At 40.3% G+C, this 21,337-nt stretch overlaps 1 protein-coding gene across 2 annotated transcripts in view; it reads left to right on the top strand.

The window, feature by feature from the left end:
* Positions 1–20,131, top strand: part of MIDEAS (mitotic deacetylase associated SANT domain protein) — a 137,258-nt gene extending 117,127 nt beyond the window's left edge. For both annotated transcript variants that reach the window (XM_077464548.1, XM_077464547.1), the window contains exons 8-13: positions 174–249; positions 1,515–1,603; positions 4,227–4,379; positions 12,527–12,724; positions 14,876–15,054; positions 17,916–20,131. In XM_077464548.1, coding sequence (XP_077320674.1) covers positions 174–249; positions 1,515–1,603; positions 4,227–4,379; positions 12,527–12,724; positions 14,876–15,054; positions 17,916–18,162 — 942 coding nt within the window. In that variant the 3' untranslated portion in view covers positions 18,163–20,131. The remainder of the gene's footprint in view (positions 1–173; positions 250–1,514; positions 1,604–4,226; positions 4,380–12,526; positions 12,725–14,875; positions 15,055–17,915) is intronic.
* Positions 20,132–21,337: the final 1,206 nt, after the last annotated feature.

Genomic DNA, 21,337 nt, shown 5'->3' with positions numbered 1-21,337 from the left:
CACTTATCTTTGCAATCAAAAACAAAAGTTTTGGCTTTATTTACATTTTTATTTTGTATTTATTATTGCAACAATCACTGCCTACGGCTTATTCTCTCACGCTGAAAAAGTTAATTACGTTTGTTAAGGAAATCATTTATTTATTTATTTTTCATGACATGTTCTGTTAACAGGCAGCGCTCACAAAGTTGCTGTTGATGAGGCCAAAGAGGCACAAAAGTCATCCCTTGGAAAATTATCATTACTCTGGTAAGGACAAATAAGGTGGCTTTAGTCTTGTGTAGGCTGTCCTGTAATAGAGGTCCTTAGGAAAGGTCACAGGGTGCAGAGAGCTGGAGCATTGTGTGTATAAAACCCCTTTCACACTTTGCCGTGGCCGCGCTAAAGCACCACTGGTTGTAGCGCCACTTTAGCACTGTTTAAGCGGTGCTTTTCGGCTGCTAGCGGGTGGCGTTAGCAGCCGAAGAAGGTGTTAAAAATGCCTGTGTTGCGGCGCATTCGAAAAGCTTTTCAGGTGCTTAGGAATCGCTGCCTATTCATTTCAATGGGCTGGGCTTTTTGGGAGCGCTGTATACAGTGCTCTCAAACCACCCCAAAGATGCTGCTTGCAGGACTTTTCCTAATGTCCCACAAGTGCACTGCCCCAGTGTGAAATGAATGGGAGGCGGTTTTCAGGCGTTTAGCAGTCATATTTTAACACACAACTGTTGTAACTGGAATGTGGACTAATAAAAAGAAGATTGTTGGTAGAATATCTGTTCATGAGCTTTTACTAGTAATTTAACTTGTCCTTTTAGGCCTCGCGCACACTGGACATTTTTGCAGCTGCTGTTTTTGGCTTCAGGTGTTTTTTTTTTTTTTTTTTTCTGCAGCCAATAAACTCTTCAGCATGATATCCTATGTGTCCATGCGCACATAGGCTGTTAGCAGCATTTTTTGGCTGAGGTGTTTTCTGTCTGGAAAAACCCCCCAGAACTAGTTGGTTTTAAGAGGAGTTTGATACAAGCTGAAAATGTGGCTATTTGGTGTTTATCAGCGTTTCTGAGTCATGAGCTTTTGTGGGAGTAAAGTTTTGCAAAAAAAAAAAAGCTAAAATACACAAATAACGTTAAACGCTGAGCACCACTACTGCAAAAACGCTGCAAAACTCATTCTACAGCTAATGCTACTGCTTTTTTTTAATCTAGTCCAGTGTGCAAGGCCTTAAAATGAACAATTCCTCTTATCTATAGCCCTTAAGTTCTACATTCACGTTAAATCAACCCTTGGAAAGCCATATTTAATGTATTGCGCTCCAAAACAATTAATTTTCAAAGCACACCCAATGCACACATATCAAGATCTACCTGCGCTGACAACCACTAATTTGTGTTTTTGAATCCCATCTGCCCCCTGGGTTATCATACATGGATATGTGTATATAAAAATAGTAAACTGAAAAATGTGAAGTATGGCATCTATATAGCGTTTGAAGGTATTAATGAAGTGTATGACATTTATGTCTTTTTCACTAGGGTCTGACAAGTGGTCCACTAATGAGAAAAGACTTTTCAACAAGGGAATGGCGATTTATAAAAAAGATTTTCTGCTGGTTCAGAAACTGGTAGGTAGCAGCGCAGACATGTTGTTATAGTTGAATTCCTATGGATTTGTTATGAATATTTTCCTCTGATTACCTCTACTTTCACAGGGTAGGGGTGGTTTTACTTTCAGGTGTAAGGCTGCATTCACACCTGAGCGTAGCGTTTTTTTGCGGCGTTTTTTTTACCGCGTTTCGCTGCGTTTTTTTTACCGCGTTTTGCCACGATTTTGTGCAGGACAAAAGGTCACCAATGTTGAGAGAAGAAAAACTTTCAAATCTGCTCAATTCGAGCGACAAAAAAGGGTCCGGAACTTGTTTGAACTTCAGGCGTTCGGCTTCAGGCGACATGTAGTGGAGATGTGAACCACCTCCATTGAGAATAATATAATTTTTCCCCTCTAGCGTTTTGTAGCTTCAGGCTTCAAGCTACAAAACGCTCAGGTGTGAATGGGGTCTAAGTGAAAGTGAATCTGCACATGGACAAGCAGGTTAAAAACATTGCATTTTGGTTATTTTACATAGTACCTTTAACAATATGTTTTAACTTATTACATACTAGGTTCTAACACTGTATCTTTTTTTTTTCTGTGCACAGTGAGTGCACACAGAGATGCCATCTTCATTAGAAAACACACACACACACACACACACACACACACACACAGCACTAGTGTAACGCTCAGCGCTGGATTATGAAAAATAGTGGGAGGACGTGCATAAGTATGCTGGTTCATCAATAGCAACAACAAAAATATATTTTAGAGGTAAAAATTGAATACAAAAAAAAATCGATTTAGCTTGGTTCCTTATGTTATCACCATGACAACCAATTGTGGCGATCACTAGACGTTTACTTGCAAGCCATATTTTCCACCCTGAAGATGGCACTTAAGGCAAAAAAAAGGAAGAGACGTGCCAGGCAAATCTTAGTGCAGCATTACTTTATTTGATTAAAATACAAATTGTTGACAATATAAGGTGCATTTACATAGTGCTAGTGAGGGTAGGTGCTTTCCAGATCCAGCATAACAGAAGACATCAGCTGTCCTCCCCAGGTCCCTCGTGGCTTCAGCTTCCTCCTGATACACGGTGCTCGTGTACTCTTGTACTCTTCCACAGGGACACCCCGGTGGCTCTTCTGTTATGCTGGATCTGGAAAGCACCTACCCTCACTAGCACTATGTTAATGCACCTTATACTGTCAACAATTTGTATTTTAATCAAATAAAGTAATGCTGCACTAGGATTTGCCTGGCACGTCTCTTCCTTTTTTTTGCCTTAAGTGCCATCTTCGGGGGGGGAATTGGCTTGCAAGCAAACGTCTAGTGATTGCCATGATTGGTTGTCATGGTGATAACATAAGAAACCCAGCTAAATTGGTTCCCATTTGTTATTCTGAGATCTGTGGCTTTTGGTGATGGTTGAAATCTAGATTAAGGTTCCCACAGCACAGAGAGTGTCTAAGAATGTTAACCTACTGACTGCAACTGCCAAACTACCAAATTAACCAGGTACTTGGATTAATTGTATGACGGCGGTGCGGCTCTTGTTCTGGGACACAGTCCTATGATGGCATTCCAGAGCGGCCACTCTCATGTGCCCGCGGCCACATCGTGTTGCTAGGACACTCCGCGACCCCGATCTGTGGAAAGAGCCGCATGCATGGCTCTTTAAACATGTGATCGGCTGTGATTGGACACAGTAAAGTCTCATGTAAACAAGGAAGTGCCAATAATCGGCGCTCCTCGCCTCACACTGACAGGGTGTGTGGCAAGCAAAGACGATCAGCGGCATCTCCACACAGGGGGACATTTAGAAATGTAATCAGGGCACTGATCATCAGTGCCCTGATTACAATAGTGAAAAATAGTGTCACTATACAGTGCCCACCATTGCCAGCAATCAGTGCCCATTAGCGATGCCAGTCAGTGCTGGCAATCAGTGTCATCCATCAATGCCACGCTTCAGTACCCATCAGTCCCATTTATTAGTGCTGCCTAACAGTGCCCATCAATGCCGCCTAACAATGCTCATCAGTGCCCATAAGTGCGGCATATTAGTGCCATCTAATCAGTGCCCATAAGTGCCAACGCATCAATGCCCACCAGTTCAGCGCCGCCTCATCAGCGCACATCACTGAAGGCGAAAAATTACTTAGTTACAAAAATTTACTTTAAAGTGGAAAAAAAAAATCAACTTTTTTTTTGTAAAAAATATAAAAAATCCAGCAGTGATTAAATACCACCCAAATAAAGCTCTATTTGTATGAAGAAAATGATAAAAAATGTCTTTGGGTACAGTGTAGCATGACCGCGCAATTGTCATTCAAAGTCTGACAGCGCTGAAAGATGAAAAATGGCCTGGGCAGGAAGAGGGTGTAAGTGTCTGGTAGGCAAATGGTTAAAAAAAAAAAAAAACTGGGTTTTAATGTTACATTTAATATACTGTTTGGTTCTTGGAGTTGTTACTTTCAAACAGGACCATTTGGGATAATATAATTCAAATTTTGGGGCCGTTCTCATTAGCCTAGTTTTACTATGTGGTCACTTATTTGGTGTGCACAAGTATACTGTATGCAGCAAGTGAGTGTGTGGCGTGTGTTGTATACATGGAGCTAATTGTATTGTTTTGATGGCTGTTTCAGATTAAAACAAAAACCGTGTCCCAGTGTGTGGAGTTTTACTACACCTACAAAAAGCAGGTGAAAATAGGACGCAATGGGATGTTAATATTCGGAGATGTAGAGGCCGTCACGGATGAGAAAAACCCCAGAGAAGACTCAGAGATCGATATTAAGGTATTTTATATTTTTACCAACCGCTAGGAACCTTTAACACAAGGTTGATTGATCAAAGCTGAAGGCATTTTGTTGGAAAGGATGGGTCAAAGGAAAATAAAGTGGGACATCTTACCAGGGCTCTCTTTAGAAATCATGGGGCCTGTACAGCCTACCTGGCAAGGCCCCGTCCCCCTCTTTCATCACCCAGAGGAGAGGGATAATGCGGCACACTGTGTGCCGTGGAAAATCTGTGCTAACATTGAGAGGAGCTTAAAGTGTGAGCCTATGTGCAGGGATCAAAAGTATGCAACGTCTAGAGTGCAGGAGTGGGAAACCCACAATACAGGGGTCAGTATTATGTAATGCAGAGTGCAGGGGTTAGTTGTTACAAATGCAGGGGTCAGGAGTAAGTAATGTAGAGTGCAGGAGTCAATCAGCTGTATGTTGTTGAAATACTGTAGGGGTCAGGAGTGGGTAACATGATAGAGTGCAAGGGTCAGGAGTAATGCAGAGTTAAGAGAGCAGTAGTATGTAATGCAGAGCAGGAATTGGAGTGTAGGGGCAGAAACACACACACACACACACACACACACACACACACACACACCTGCATTGTAGGCAGAAAACTCCCTAGAAACACTGCCAACTCAGTCAGGACCTGTTATTATAGCCAGCATCATTGAGTGAAGGTTTGGGGGGGTTGTTTAATTCCTTTTTTTTTTTTTTTAATACGTAGTTTGGGATTCCAGCGTTCACCCCTTTTTGTTAGTTTGACATAAATATTTTAATACAAAGTCATCCAGCCTGGTGATGTATTAAGTCTCCATCCCAGACATGTACTAGTTATCTGTAGAGAAAAAGAAGTTTGACGCTTCTACTTCATTTGTAAAGTTACGAAGTTTTTGCACCTTAAGGTTTATCACTTTTTAATTTTCTTTTGTTCCAGCTTGTTTGCGTGATCAGCACAAATCTATTTTCTATTTTGTTCTATTTTCTGAATCCATTTTTAAAGTTCTGATAAAATCACTTTCAGTGCTAGTAATTTTTTTCCTTTTGCTCATTTATATGCCAACGCCAGCCATGTAACCAGCCACATGTGAGGTTGATCAGAGCAAGGTGCAGCATGTTTGTCTACAATGGCCAACACCAGCTTTAAATGTTCCTTTCCACTGTAATGCTGTTTGCATTAAAGTGTCACCAAAAAGGCCACGTTGACTGGCCAGTGCAGGGAACCTGATGTTCTAAGTCTGAGCCTCCACCTAGACATTCGATCCACAGAAAGAATCCGTTGTGACAAGTGTTTTGGCTGTGGCCCAGCTGGGGAGGTTCCAGGCATTTGTGTGCCAGCCCTAACTTGTTGGTTGTATTCGCGCAGAGGAAAAAGGAGAGCGAGTGTCTGCTGATTTAGACTGTGTGTGACGGGCAGGGGGAGCTCTGATTACACATCTGCTCCCTCTGTCATGTTGCTTACGTCTGGTGGTAATATCTAGATCTTCTGTAGAAGCTCAGCAGCTAATGGCTGACAAGTGTTTGGTTGAGACATTCCAATAGCCAGCCATCCTCAACAACCATTTCGGAAGGATGTGACCTGCTAATCTGCAAACTGCATGTATCAACGTCTATCTGGGTTGTACTGATTTATACAAACATCAGCTACTTTTTTTAAATTATTAAATTATATTTTCACTGAACAGGAAAAAAAAAATGATTCAGGCATATATTAAATGGTTGAGTACAAGTTGCAGTAACCAGCAACCCCTTCAGTATTATGTAGATTTCATTCTAGATAAGTTGGGAACGCTACTGAAATCTTCCATCTGATCTGTTGCATCAACCTGCTTCTGTCTGTTTTTTGCATTTCTATTGGGTGGAGATGCAATTACTGATGCAAACAAAAGCCAATCAACAGAAGCCCTCAATATTTTATCAAGGTAATTACCGCTCCAGGTGCTATCGCTTGTGTTCACAACGTCCTAGTATATAGGAGATGAAGGGTGCGGGCTCAGCATAGTCAAATGGTAGAAAATGGAGAAAGGACGGCCGCACTTCTAAATAATGCCTTTATTAAATGAAGCTAAATCCATAAATCAATCAGAGACACAGGTCCAGATGATACTGACGCGTTTCGCACCGTTAAAGGCACTTAATCATAGCTGTAGGACTACCAATCGCAATCTGTCTGTCTTTTATACGCAACAAAATAATATATGGTGGTCATCTGACCAATTGTATCTAATCCAGATAGAGATCAGCTGTGGTCCTGCAGAAACCTTTCACACATGGGGAGGAGGAGTAATCAAGGAGGCGATTAAGGCAACCAATATATTAGATAATTTTAACCCATAAAAGAAAAAGGACTAAATAACTAAGTAACCTTATAAATTCAGTGTTAGATTAACCACTTCCCATCCAGGCCAATTCTGACATTTCTCTCCTACATGTACAATTTATAATTTTTTTGCTAGAAAATTACGTAGAATCCCCAAACGTTATATATGGTTTTTTAAGCAAAGACAATAGAGAATACAATGGCGCCGTTGCAACTTTTTATCTCGCACGGTATTTGCGCAGCAATTTTTCTAACTTTTTTGGGGGTTTCATGCGTTCAAAAAAAAAAAAAAACATAAAAGTTAGCACAATTCTTTTGCATAATCTGAAAGATGAAGTTACACCGAGTAAATAGATACCTAACATGTCACACTTCAAAATTGCACACGCTTGTCGAATGGCGCCAAACTTTGGAACTTAAAAATCCCCATAGGCGACGCTTTCAATTTTTTTTACTGGTTACATGTTTTAAGTTACATGAGAGGTGTAGGGCTAGAATTATTGCTCTCGCGATGACACCTCACATGTGTGGTTTGTAAACACAATTTTCATATGTGGGTGGGACTTGGGTATGTGTTTGTTTCTGCAGGACAGGGGCACTTTACATTTTTTTTATTGTTAATTTTACTCTGCTTTTTTTAGTTTGACACTTTAAAAAAATAAATAAAATGTTATCACTTTTATTCCTATTACAAGGAATGTAATGTGATCGGTCCTCTTTACAGTGAGATATGAGGTCAAAAAGACCTCACAGCTCACCTCTAAGCTGGGAAGTCTGAAATGAAAAAATAAAATTAAACCATCACTGCTTCCCAGCCGAGGCGGTGCCATTCGTTTGAATGCAGAGCCGGGTGTGACATCATAACATCGCGCCCGGCATCCGAACGATCATAGAGACTCCGGCTACCATCTGGGCCGCCGGAAATCTCTAAAAAGCGATAATAGACACACACACACACACACACACACACACACACACACACACACACACACACACACACACACACACGTGTGTATATATATATATATATACACACACACACACACATGTGTGTGTATATATATATATACACACACACACAGATGTATATATATACACACACACACAGATGTATATATACACACACACACACACACACACACACAGATGTATATACACACACACACAGATGTATATATACACACACACACAGATGTATATATACACACACACACACACACACACACACACACACACACAGATATATATACACACACACAGATGTGTATATACACACACACACACAGATGTATACACACACACACACACACACACACACACACAGATGTATACACACATGTAGATGGGGGACCCTTACATGATAGAAAAAGGAGATCAGGGACATAATTGTTTTGTATTATGTGTGGAATAAGAACATATTGATCCTCAACAACCTAAATGTGGCCACATGTCACGTGAATAGAATATTTATTGTCACTTCAAGATGTAATCGCTAATATAGTCCCTAGTGTATTATAACAATATAACAAAGTGAAAGCACTATATAGTACCTAGCTATATGATGGAGAAATGGGACTGTTTATACAAGGTAAAATTAAACGAAATAGATAGGAATGGGGGGCAAACGGCCAAAATATACCGGAGACTGAAAATGTCTAAAACAAGTGAAATAGTGAATGGAAGGGATTCTGTGAAAATCATATACTATAGTTGATGTTTTCAATCGTGAAAGTAGAACACATTCCATTCAAAATTTGACTCCCATCGACTTTCTAGTATTTAAGTGGAATATCCAGATGGAAATGTCTAGAACGACTAAAATAGTGAAAGGAAGAAATGTATATATATTTAAAAAAATATATTTCTATTAAATTATATAAAAACTTTATTTATATACTATAGCTGATGTTCTCAATCATAAAATAGCTGATGTTATCAATCATAAAAGGCAGACACATCCCATTCAAAATATGTAACCCCATTGACTTTCTAGTATTTAAGTGAAATATCCAAAACGCTTCTCGTTTGCAGAGTGTTCTGAATCTATTGTCCCCTCTGATGGGTGTGGTAATTCTCTGTATGCCCTGTATACCCAAACCTGAAGTATCCTTATGATGTACATCGGTCCAATGCCTGGCGACATTGGTGGAATGATTTTTATCAATGTCATACAGATGGTCATAAAGACGGTCTCTCTCTCGGGTAGTCCGTCCTACATATTGGATATTACATAAACTGCAAGTGATGACATAAACTAGGAATTTGGTGTTACAGTTGATAAATGAAGACATTATGAATATTTTACCAGCTGCAGCAGAACAGCCAGTATCGCCCCTTTTGATAAAGGGGTAATGGGTGTATGTTCTGCTACCACATCCGAAGGTGCCTTTAAACTGCAACCAGTGGGTTCCAAGACTAGTGCTGGTGTATAGACTGGGCGATGGGTATCTTCCTAGTGTAGGAGCTCTGTGATACCGTTTTGATGCCGCCTGTCTTTATGGATCATTGAACAGTACAGGAATGCACCTGTTAATGTTGATCTTAATTCGGTTAAATTCCACATTGACGGGTGTTGAGAACACAGCGGAGCACTGGCATTAGAAGAGAACTCTTTTCTACTGACAGCTCTAAAGCCCCATACACACTATCAGATTATCTGCTGAGTTTTTCCTTCAGATTTACCAAAACCATATAATATGAGGACAAACCATAGGAGTTTCAATGTGTATGCAATCAGGCAGGCCCTTCTACTACATGGTTTTGGTAAATCAGAAGGAAAAACTCGGCAGATAATCTGATAGTGTGTATGGGGCTTAAGGAGGCCCCTGTCTGAGATTAGCTGAGAACATGGGATGTTCTCAGCCATTCTGAAGGCTCTGAAAATCATAGATTTGGAACAACCTCGGTCCTCAAACCTACTTCCTTTATAAAATAGGAATCCTTGCTACAGATACGTCTTAGCCTGAGAAATTGGCCAACCGGGATCCCTCTTATTGTATGTTTTAGGTGGCCTGAATCGGCTCTCTATAGGGCAGTGATTGCGAACCTTGGCACCCCAGATGTTTTGGAACTACATTTTCCATGATGCTCAGCTACAATGCGGAGTGCAAGAGCATCATGGGAAATGTAGTTTCAAAACATCTGGGGTGCCAAGGTTCACCATCACTGCTATAGGGCATTGCCCACAGTGGGTTTTCTAAACAAATTAGAGGTCACCTCACCGTCGCTGGCCCGCAACTCAACATCCAGAAACTCGATGGACCTGGGGCTGTGATGCCCTGTAAATTTAAATTAAAATAATTTTCATTTAAATAGTCCAACCAAGTTTCCATGCTGAATTGTTTGCCAGTGTAATGGAAATTTGTAGGTTCTGTATATAATTGTATTCTATTTTATATGTATTGCACAATGCCCTCACTGTGCACACGGCACTAATAATGTTTTCAGTACATGTTTTGCATTCTTTCGAGTTCTGATTAGAATAAGCCTGCCTATGTAACGCCCCTTGTTACCATAAACGTACAATTGTAATATTAATGTGATACCTACGTAATCATGTGTATAAAAACCTTCAAATGCGTCATAATAAAGGAGAACGGTTATTTGGAAAGATGCTGAGCGTATCTTTTGTGTCTGTTCCCTACTGCAGTAGTTATTAATTTGGAACCACTAATCAATATGAGGATAGGAGTTGCCTATCATCAAAATATCCATTTCACCAGCGACAACGAACAGCAGATCGTGTATGAAGCGACAATAAAATATTGTATCTTTACGGCGGGGGCTATTCGATCCAAAAATACAATCCCTCTCCCACCAGCCCATGTACAGATTGGCCAATGATGGAGAAAATTTGGCTCCTGTGTCTCTGATCGATGTACGGATTTAGCTTCATTTAATAAAGGCATTATTTAGAAGTGCGGCCGTCCTTTCTCCATTTTCTGCCATTTGACTATGCTGAGCCGGCACCCTTCATCTCCTATATACTAGGACGGTGTGAACACAAGCGATAGCACCTGGAGCGGTAATTACCTTGATAAAATATTGAGCGCTTCTGTTGATTGGCTTTTGTTTGCATCAGTAATTGCATCTCCACTTTCTGCCCTCAATATTTTAGTTAGTTGATTAGAGTAAGATCAGATCTCATCATCTCATCATTGCTTTGTGTTTATGCACTTTGTACGTCAGGTTTATTCCTTGTTATAACTTACAGCGTAAGCTTCACTACGTTGGCTGACATGTATTCTTACTTTGTGATATATCATAGAAGGGATTAGTCTACAGAAGTCCATGGCAATGCAGAGGCAGCTTACAGCATGGAGACTATTGAAAGAAGATCTATTTCTATGAGTTACTGCATACCTTTCTGGTTGGTCATTTCTCCCAAGCTGTCCCGCAGAATATGCAATCACAGCCCCGCTGTCCATTCCTATATTTCTTAGAAAACTATTTTTATTTCACTATAAATGCAGTATACAGACATGAAGGTGAACTGTTTAATTGATGATGAGCCAGTATACTGTTTAAATAGATGACATTTCCCATTTTTTATATTTTACATTTGATGGGTGAAAATAGATAACTGCTTGATGTTCCCCATATGAAAATCCTGGTGCATGTGTATTGCTTGAAATTCAAGATGTGCTTGGAATGTTGCTTGACAGCATAGAGTAAGAGGCATATTTATGATTGTTTTTAAAGCTGAGATCTGTCTCTTATAATGAGAACCTTAGTGAACAGCAGAGAGGCTGACAAGGTATGACAGGGAGGATAAGTTACACCTTTGCAGGAAAAGTCACAATCTGCATGTAGCTTTAACTGCCCGGTTCTACTGATAGATCTGACATATGTTTTTTACTGAGGGAAACCTGCTCCACTTTTTTCATCGTAGGTTCAGATTATTTCTGGACTGTGTAAAAAAAAAAAAAAAAATTGACTGACATTAGTAGAGTCCCAGCATACAGGGGGTGGTCGGTGGTGTTTTCATATGTGTCCCATATGGAGAGAAATCTCAGTAGCTTTGTTCAATAATTTTCTGCTTTTCTGCAGGCGGGTGACCATTTTTCATGTTCATTTCTCCTGTGTTTTGACAATCTAGTCCAGTGGTCTCAAACTGGCGGCCCTCCAGCTGTTGGGAAACTACAAGTCCCATGAGGCATTGCAAGGCTGACAGTTACAAGGATGATTCACACAGGCAGAAGGATGATGGGACTTGTAGTTTCTCAGCAGCTGGAGGGCCGCCAGTTTGAGACCCCTGATCTAGTCTGACACACCCCCTTTACTGACATGACAACACCAAGTCATCTGCTCTTTTATCATTAACTACTATCATAGAAAAAAAGAGACTAAGGGAGCATGGCCAGTCTCTGCCCAAACCAACCTCTGTACCACCCCTGCATATGTCCTTTAGCATGGCACTGATGCAGTGCATGTTGGGAGTTTTATTTTGAAAGTAGTCACATCATAAGTAGTTACTGACTGCTGCAATCTATATACACATTTATTAATGGTAGTTTTAACGTGAATGACTCGGAGGTTTGCACCTTTTGTGGTTGGTGAGTTTCAGCTAATAAATTAATATTTCAATACTTGGAGACCATTATAGAGTCTGCTTATACTTAGTGAAAGTTGCTTTCAGATGCTTGAACAGCAAGCAGAATCAGTACTAAATTTGAATCCACAAATTTGGAGTCTCCCAACTTGTGAATACCAACTTATACACGCAATAAGGTGCCGGTTTCAACGTCTTTTTTTTATCTTAACATTTTCTTTAACAGAGCTTTGAATTAAGTAGCTTATATCTCAGGATTGATGATGCTTCTGTTTTCCATTACAGAGTTCTCAGCGACTTGCAACAGCTGTCCCTTCCCAAAGAGAATCTTCCAAACAGGAGAGCACACAAGACCCTAATGTGGGGAAGGAGGTAGAGGAGAACACGGTGCAGGTGAAGCAGGAAGAAGAGGAGGAGGAGGTGGACAAAAGGCAATCTGCCCCCCTAATAAAAGTCACACAAACCCTACAAGCCAGTGAAATAGTAAGAGCTCTCAAAGTCCTTTTATTGACAAGTACACTATGAAAGGAAAACGAAAAGCTTTCCTAACAGGTTATAATTCTCTGCTCCTATGCTGTATTTGTGTTATATTACCACCATCACATACATGAGTACAACTGTGTACAGCCATCCATGTTAATGACAGGCTGTACACTGCACCTAGGCTCTCTGGGTGGAGGAAATACGGCTGCAATTACACCAAACAGGCTCAGCCAGCCCACGTGCAAGAGCTCTTAATGTGCTGTTTACTGGCCAAGTAAAACATTATATATACTGCATGTGATCATGTAACACTTTTGTGTCATTGGATTGGCACCTTCACAAATACATTTTGTATAATCTAAAGATTATTGAAAAATGTGTCCGCGCAACAAAGAAACATTTTGATTGTGATCAGCTCACACCTTGTGTGTTCATTCACAGCTAAATAACGACAAATGCTTTAGAAGTGTGCAGCACTACACAAAATTATAAAATATACTTCCAAATGATAATCAGTGTAAATCTATGTAAATAAGACTCAGGGATTATCAAAACAAACATAATAAACAAAAAAAAACGACTTATTACAAAAAAACGAATAAAAAAAATAAACACACACACACACACACACACACACACACACACACACACACACACACACACACACACACACACACACACACACACACACACACACACACACACACACACACACACACACACACTCACACACACACACTCACACACACACACTCACACACACACACTCAAGTCCTTGAACAATATCCTAAGTGATCTGTGTGAATAGTTTCCATTTCCATTTCACATAATTCTTGTGAACATCTGCTCACTTCTGAGATGACCTCCAAATTATAAGAGGTCTGAACAGGCATTAACATTTGGTCCATCCGAAGGTGATCCTCTTCACCTCCAAGACCATTCACATATTACTCCACCACCTTTCCTCCAATAGCCTGCATGGAATTTTTACAATGAATGCAGCAATGTACTTGCTTATAGTGTACTTTAATGGACAAATTTGTCCAACTCCTCTAAAAAGCGATCTGTGTGTGTTTGACAAGTGGTGAGAAGGAGATATGTTGCCTTCTCAACACTTGATTTAAAACCATGATTTCTGTGAGACACAATAGTAAAGGAATTACAGGTTTAAACCTGGTGTGAGGAGGCAACACTGTGCCTGGTAATCTTTGACTTCTCCCATGTTGTTCAGGTACATCTCCACCTCTTTAAGGTTGCCTACCCCTGGTTAGGGCTGGGAAAAAAAATCGATTGAAATCTTGAATCGAGTTGAGAGGTCAAATCAATTAAAAATTTCAGCAAATCGATTTTTTATTTTTATTTTTTTACCAGGACCGCCGCTTGACACCGCGCCGGTCCTGAGGTGTTGCAGGCAGGAGTTTTTAGGCGAGGCTTTGGCCTAGTCCACGAGGCCGGTCACCGCGGACTAGGCCGAAGCCGGGGCCTCGCATAAAAACTCCTGCCCGCAACTCCTCAGGACCATCCAAAAAATAAATAAAACTTGATTCTAAACGTGAATCGAGTTTTTTTTATTTTTTTTAAATTGCAGATTTTTTTTTTTTTTTTTTTTAGAAAATCACCCAACTCTACCCTGGTGTAGACCCTAAACTGCACTATGCAATAACAATGGTGAAATAGACGTGGTGGAGGGCTGCATGTTTAGATAAGGGTCTGATATGGACTGGGGGGGGGGGGGGGGGCAAGACTTGCACTTTTTTTTTCATCTCTTTTCTTTATATTCTGATGTCATCGGGGACCCACCATCGATGTTAGTAAGCTGGTGGGAGCTGACTCCTTAACAACCACTGACTCATTGCTGCTGCTGCTGACAGCAAGGATAAGTTACTGGTTGTTAGGATGCTGGCTCATAGCAACCAATGCAAAAATGGACCGTTTGCCCATTTGGGTCCTCTTTATAAACATAAATGGCTGTAAATGGATGATCATTAATTTACATTTGTTTGCCCTTTTTTCCTCTGTCAATGGATGAATGTAAAACTACAGAAGGAACACCCATGTGGAAGGATGCTTACATTCTAATTGTAAATTTTAAATAGGTCTCCAAACAACTATATAGTTTTTCTCTAAACATTTTTTATTTTTCTTTCTCAGACAAATGACACTTTGATTCTAAGAAGCCAGGACCATGACACGTCTATAACGGAGAAAACCCCCAGGCAAAGGAGCCGAAGTCCACGGGTACAGTTCTCCCCAGAGAACACAAGGAAGCCAACAACTCAAAAACAGCCTCCTGCACAAGAGGGAACTTTCCCATGTAAAAAGTGTGGCAGGTAGGTGAATGAACAATGATAGACTTTTTTGTGGCACATTACATTGTGCAATATTACAGGCCAATTCAGACACTGCATATGACCATCACGTGGTTTAGGTGTTTGTCTGAAAAACATTTGTAAGAGTTGTGGTATTAGGACTCAACCTTCAAAGGAAACTTGTAAAGGGGGGGGGGGGAGCATGGTGCTGCATAATGTTCTCTTCTGGCAGGATCAGCCAAGTAACCCGCTATAACTTGGGATTTGGGTGGTATGGAACCCATGTATACAGCATATTTACAAGACCGTGTTCAGTAGATGAGCAGCCAGTGACCAAGCCCAATTGGGGGACAAAGGATCGTAGTTCTGTTTCCAATCACCTATGGTGGGTCCAAATAGCAACTTAAGGCTGTGCTGTTCTTCCTAAATACTCCATCACATTTTCCTAACATTTATAGCTTCTGATCACCCCTCCTCCTGGGTTGTAGCTGAACTTGTTTGGCTATTATCACTGCCCTGAAAAATGAAATCCAATTTTATCAATAGAGTTTATTAGAAGCATAAAAAACAGGTACTGTATCTCTCAAGCATCTACCATGAGTCCATCTTGGAGTGGACTGACCCTTTAAGAAAAGGAAATAAATATTGCAAATCATCCCAACAGTTCCTCCACAAGCCTCCCATCACTACTCCACTGACCAAAGGATGCAGGCTCCAGGACAGTCCAGAAAGTATACTTAATAACACCTATTACAGTTAAAGTCTGCCTGGTCCTCTAAGACTTTTCAACCCATTAGGAGCTTAGTCATAGTGGTGTAAACATACTCTGGTCTTTTGGAAGTTTAGTGACTCCATCCTTGTTTTCTTGCCTTTTTAATAAAAGGCTTGTGTAGGCAGGTGATCTAAATGCATCCCCAGGAGATTACTATGACCAGAGATGTATCTTTCCTTTTATTGGTGCTGGCTTTTTAAATTGTTTATACAGCTCTTCACACACATCTTGCAGTCATTCGCCAACATCTTTTCTGTCTCTCATTAGACCTCATGCTTTGTAATATAATAAAAAGGCAACTGAAAAACATTGCAGCCTATAGAGAGATGTGATCTCCTGTATGTTCTGTATCATGTTCAATTTGTTTTTATTTCTTGATTTGAGCACATGCCAACCAACTGTGTAGGCAAGCCACTTAAAAATTCTGTTTTCTCTTTCGTTCACTGACTGACACAGCTCCATTAATCTTGACCATAGGGTTGTTTCGCCACTTTCAGGAGAGGACTAGGCAGAACATGTTATACATGTGAAAAAACAGAACTTTACAGTAATTCTGTTTTTGTTTCTGTCAGGATTTTCTATTTACTTCAGGAGCTCTTATACTGACATTCAGTAGCAGATAAATAAAAATTGTCTAGTCACCTAACTATATCCCTTTTAAAAATATTTGCACAATCCACTTTGAGCATGCAGCCCTGGCAGACCTGATGTTAGGATATGCAGAGTGCTGTGTTTCAGAGCTGATAAATTATGACCTCCAAGTTGACACTGGATACATAATACTTATGTGTCTGGGGGGACTTCTAACAGTTTTCCAAAAGTTGATTCAGTCACTATGAACACAGTGTGATAATGTCATTGAGGATCAGGGTTTAACAGAGCGCAACAGGTTTGTTGTTGATTGTGGATACCAGAATGTGGGTAAAGAAGAATGACAGCATGTTCCCTTTAATCCAAGACACTGGCTCTAGGGCTAAGTGTTTGGAAATGTGACATGGTCTTGTGGTTTGCTGCAGACTTCTTTCAGTGAGATTGAATGTGGTCAGGTGCTCAGGGTTTTCAGCCTATAACAAGCTCCATGATAGAAGTCCAAAAAAAACAAAAAACATCAAAAGCCATCTGAGATTTTCCCATTCTGTGTGAAAAGTTTGATCAGTTGATGTTCTGTCAGACTCTTTTAATCTGGGAACTTTTGAAATTTTAAGTTTTTGAACAGAAAATCGTGTTGAAGTCAATGGGAATCTAAAACATGCTGCAAAAACGTGAGTGTTGCAACACACAAAACGCTGCAAAATTGTTCAGAATGGTTTGGGAACTTCTGGCTGCACTGCCTGAGTAGATGATGTGGCCAATAAACAGCATGAGCCATACTATAAAATTATATCTGCGATACTAAAATAGAAGGGTAGAATCTAGTGGCACTGGCAGTCAAGCAAAGTGTGCTCGGACTACGGTGAAAGCACTTAAGGCAGAAGCAGTCTTTGGTCCCATTCTCTCAGAAGCCGTTTGGGAATCCGAACTAAAAAAAAAAAAAAACTAGGGCCTAATATCATATCATATAATATAATAATGAAAATAGCATAGAATACCCCCCCAAACTTGTGTCAGATCAGCATGTGAAAACACTGGTGCAAGACTTGCCGATTATGTCTGTCAGGCTCTAGTAGACTTCAACAAAATGGTGGCCATCTGCACAGACACGGACTCCCTGTTGCATAAAGATAAGGAGTCTGAGGAGTCCACTACAAGCCGAGACCAGGAGGTGAAGCCATCTTTTGTCCATCATTTAAACCTATGCAATGGGGAGTTGGTGTCTGTGTGCAGACAGCCACCATTTTGTTGAGGACTTAAATTCAGATTCAATTTGGGACATCTTAATTCATTAAATTCTGTCCAAATCTAACCTCATCTTAATTTTAGAATCGGCTATTTATCACATAAACAAAACTGAACTAAGTCAGCCCTTCATCAGATTTGTCATACTTTTGGTAGTGAGTCCATAACCTGTGAAGCACAAACCAAGTCTCTTATGAGAGACAGAAAACCTTTTGAAAAATTGCTAAATCATTAACAATTATTTGGATATGAACCTGATCTATTCTTCATGCAGGGTCTTCTTCAAAGTAAAAAGCCGGAGCGCACATATGAAGAGCCATGCAGAGCAGGAGAAAAAAGCTGCAGCCCAAAGGCAAAGCGAAGCTGCTGCAGCAGCGGCGGCGGCAGCAGCAGCGGCGGCACGAGCTGCGTTACATGCCAGGTCTCGGAGAATGGAGAGCAGCGACAGCGGGAGCAGCAGCGACAGTAGTTGCGAGAGCAGCACTGAAAGCAGCGACAGTTCAGACGATGGCGATATTTAAGCAGAGCTCCAAGCCAGAACAGTGAGGCTGGACCCTCGCTCTATTCCCTACACACCCCCACAAAATGTCTCTTTTCGCACTGTCGACAGTTTCTGTAAGGATCAAACTCATGAACGTGTAAAGTGGACTCAGAACTTTTTATCTTAAATTAACTATTTATTGGGAAATCCGTATATAATTTACCAAGTGTTTCAGAAATGAAAGAATTATTTTTTATTTTACACATGTGCCTGTAAAGACAAGTTACTTAAAGAAGAAAAAAGAACTTTTACAACCTTTTTTTTTTTTTTTCCCAATTCCTTTCCTTTGAAAGGAGGATTTTTGCTGAGAAGAAACATTTCTTTTGTGGACCTTGAGTGTGTTTTTTTTTTTTTTTTTTTGTTGTTTTTTTTTTATCGTCTCGTTAGGTGAATTACATCAGTTATTATTCTCTTGTAATATTCACTGTGTTTCGATTATGGATTTTGCACATTAGTGTGATGCTAGGAGGTTATCCATGTAATACAAACCTTCCCTGGATCAAGGCCTCCTGTTTTGTGCATTATTAGCGGGTATGTTCATCTCATCTCGCACAAAGCTGAGATGTCACTTTACTGTGATGTTAGGGGTACAATTTGATCCAGGAGTTTCATATTAAAGGAAAGTCCTTTAAACAACATACTGCAGTTTTTTGCTGACCTATATTTACTGTGCATCCCGGAAGTCGGCATCAATTGCAGTAGTAAAGATTGGCCTTTTTAAAAAAAAAAATATTATAGATTACTGTTTAGTCCCAACTTCAGGAATATCAAAAAAATTCACCTCTATAGTGGGGCCTCCGCTAGGGGTAAAGGTATAAGGAGAAATTCTTACTTTATTGCAAGGTCCCTCCGGTGCTGCGACCGATCCCCCACAGCTGCCTCTTTAAGTGCACGCTGGCCGGGTCGCACCCCAGGCAGCTTGTCCTCCAATATAGGGTTGATATCCCTGTATTGTATGTGATGTAGCCCAGGCTCTGCTCACATACTGGAGCTTCTGGCAGAAGAGGAGAGTGTCAAAGCTAGCTGGAATGGGGAGACAGTAGTGATAGAGCCTGCACTGTGCCCCCCTGGAGAGAACAAGCATTTAACCCTTGTGGGGAGGGGGCACCTCAAATGGGAATTTTGTATATTCCTGCAGTTGGACTAGAAAGTGGCTGGAATAAGTGTCCATTGTTGCAATTCAATTCATATGTAGCCTATCGATATGTCAGAAACCAATGATTCCCATGACACTGTGCCTACCTGCATTGATATGCTGCATTTTTTACAGATTTCGGACTGCTTCTGCCATAAAGATTGGTCGGCTTTAAACTACCCCTTTCTGTTGGCAGAGGTAAAAAGCATCCTATCCTAATTAGAATGTAGTGTTTCCAGCGCTTCCTTTGTACAGGTGATGCCTTGCTGATGTCACTGTAAAAGTAAACTGTATTTCTAGGTCCACAAAGTATTTGCTTCTAGGTTATCTAACACAACTGTAGCAAAATATACCTATAAAGTGGAGTGATGCACTTCTTATCACTGAAATAACTTGCATTTACCAATCTTAGCACAGACTTGCATACAAGTACAAATGTCCTATTTTTTTTTATATATATTTTACAAAAATGTCTACAGTTGGGGAAAAGACAATGCAAATTATATGCATATACACTATATGTAAATATATCTACTTTACGTTTTGTATAAAAAAAAGAAGATAATCTTTATATGCTTAAGAGAGAATTGGTGTATGTTCATAGTTCTGGAGAGCGTGAGCAAGCTGTGTGTGTTAATGTATTGGCTTATGTTTTATTTTCTAATTCTTTTTCACTATAAATACATGAATTTCACAATGAATGTGTGATAATAGCTGATGCAACCCAGTATCCCAGCAAATGTTGAAAGGTTTACAATTGTTCACACGCAATACAGATAATAGAATATATTAAATCTGAGGAGGAGTCGGTGGACCTTTTTTGTTTTATTTTTGACAAGGTTTGTAATAAAAAAAAAAACTCTGCCAAGCACTGGCCCATAACATAGCTCCAATAAAATTATAGTAAACTTTTTATGCAAAAGCACATATACTTTAGGGCTAGTGAGCATACTGTTTCTCACAAAAGTGAGTACACCCCTCGCAGTTTTGTAAATATTTTATTATATCTTTTCATGTGACAACACCGAAGACATTTTTTGTTCAATACGTTTTTATTGAAAAGTAGAATACAGGTTACAAGGAAATAAAACAGTAGTATGAGTCCTCTGGTGGCATACTATACAAACACAACATGACACCAGGCATATTGAACATTCAACATAGTATTACTCATAGACAAGACTTCAGTAGAAGCTTAGGGGCTTTCAGTAACCATAAGCCTTTATGACTCGGGAACCTATTGAAAAATATAAACAGATAATGTCAGTATAGAACCGAACATACCTCGTATAGAAGATAATGGAAACTGTATATGATAGAAAGGGAAACTAGGTAGAGATAGAAAAAGGAAAAGAGAGGGTGGGGAGGGGGTGGAAGATGTCCTGCCCCATATACACAGTTACACAATGAGTGACGAGTCTACTTATGTTGATTGTGACATAATTTCCGCATGGGCGGATGAGAATTTAAAGGCAAACCAGCAGGAGCATATTTTCTTAGATAATTCAGGTTTATTTCTAAGGGTATAGGTTGGATCTTCCATATGATATGTATGATCTACTTCCAGTAGCCACTGGCGTAGAGTGGGGATAGTTGTTTCCAAAGCCTGGGAAAAAGCGCTTTTGCCACATTCAGAAGATGAGGTGTTATAGATTTTTTTTTTTATAGGTTCCTGCTGATTTGCCTGTACAATTAACCACTTGCCGACTGGGCCATAGCCGAAAGACTGCTACAGCGCGGTCAGGTTTTTCTGGGTGGACGTCCATGGACGATGGTCAAATGACGGAGCGATCACTTGTAAACAAACCGGCGTCATGTCATGATGCTGGTTCCTCCCTCCCCTCTTCTGTACCGATCGGTACAGTGCGAGGGGAGAGATTGTAGCAGCGCTGTGGGCTGGATGTGTAGTGCCCACAGCACTGCTCAGTAACAATAATCTCCAGTACTCTGCCCATACTGTACAATACTGTGCCAATACTCTGCAGTGTAGCCCAGTTTTTTTTTTTATATTGTGAAAGAT

The sequence above is a fragment of the Lithobates pipiens genome, unplaced genomic scaffold (assembly GCF_037356315.1).
Source record: "Lithobates pipiens isolate NorthernLeopardFrog02 unplaced genomic scaffold, aLitPip1_a1.2 Scaffold_30, whole genome shotgun sequence".
Taxonomy (NCBI): Eukaryota; Metazoa; Chordata; class Amphibia; order Anura; family Ranidae; genus Lithobates; species Lithobates pipiens.
Note: the sequence above shows the minus strand (reverse complement) of the source record. Positions and strands in the feature narration are given on the sequence as shown.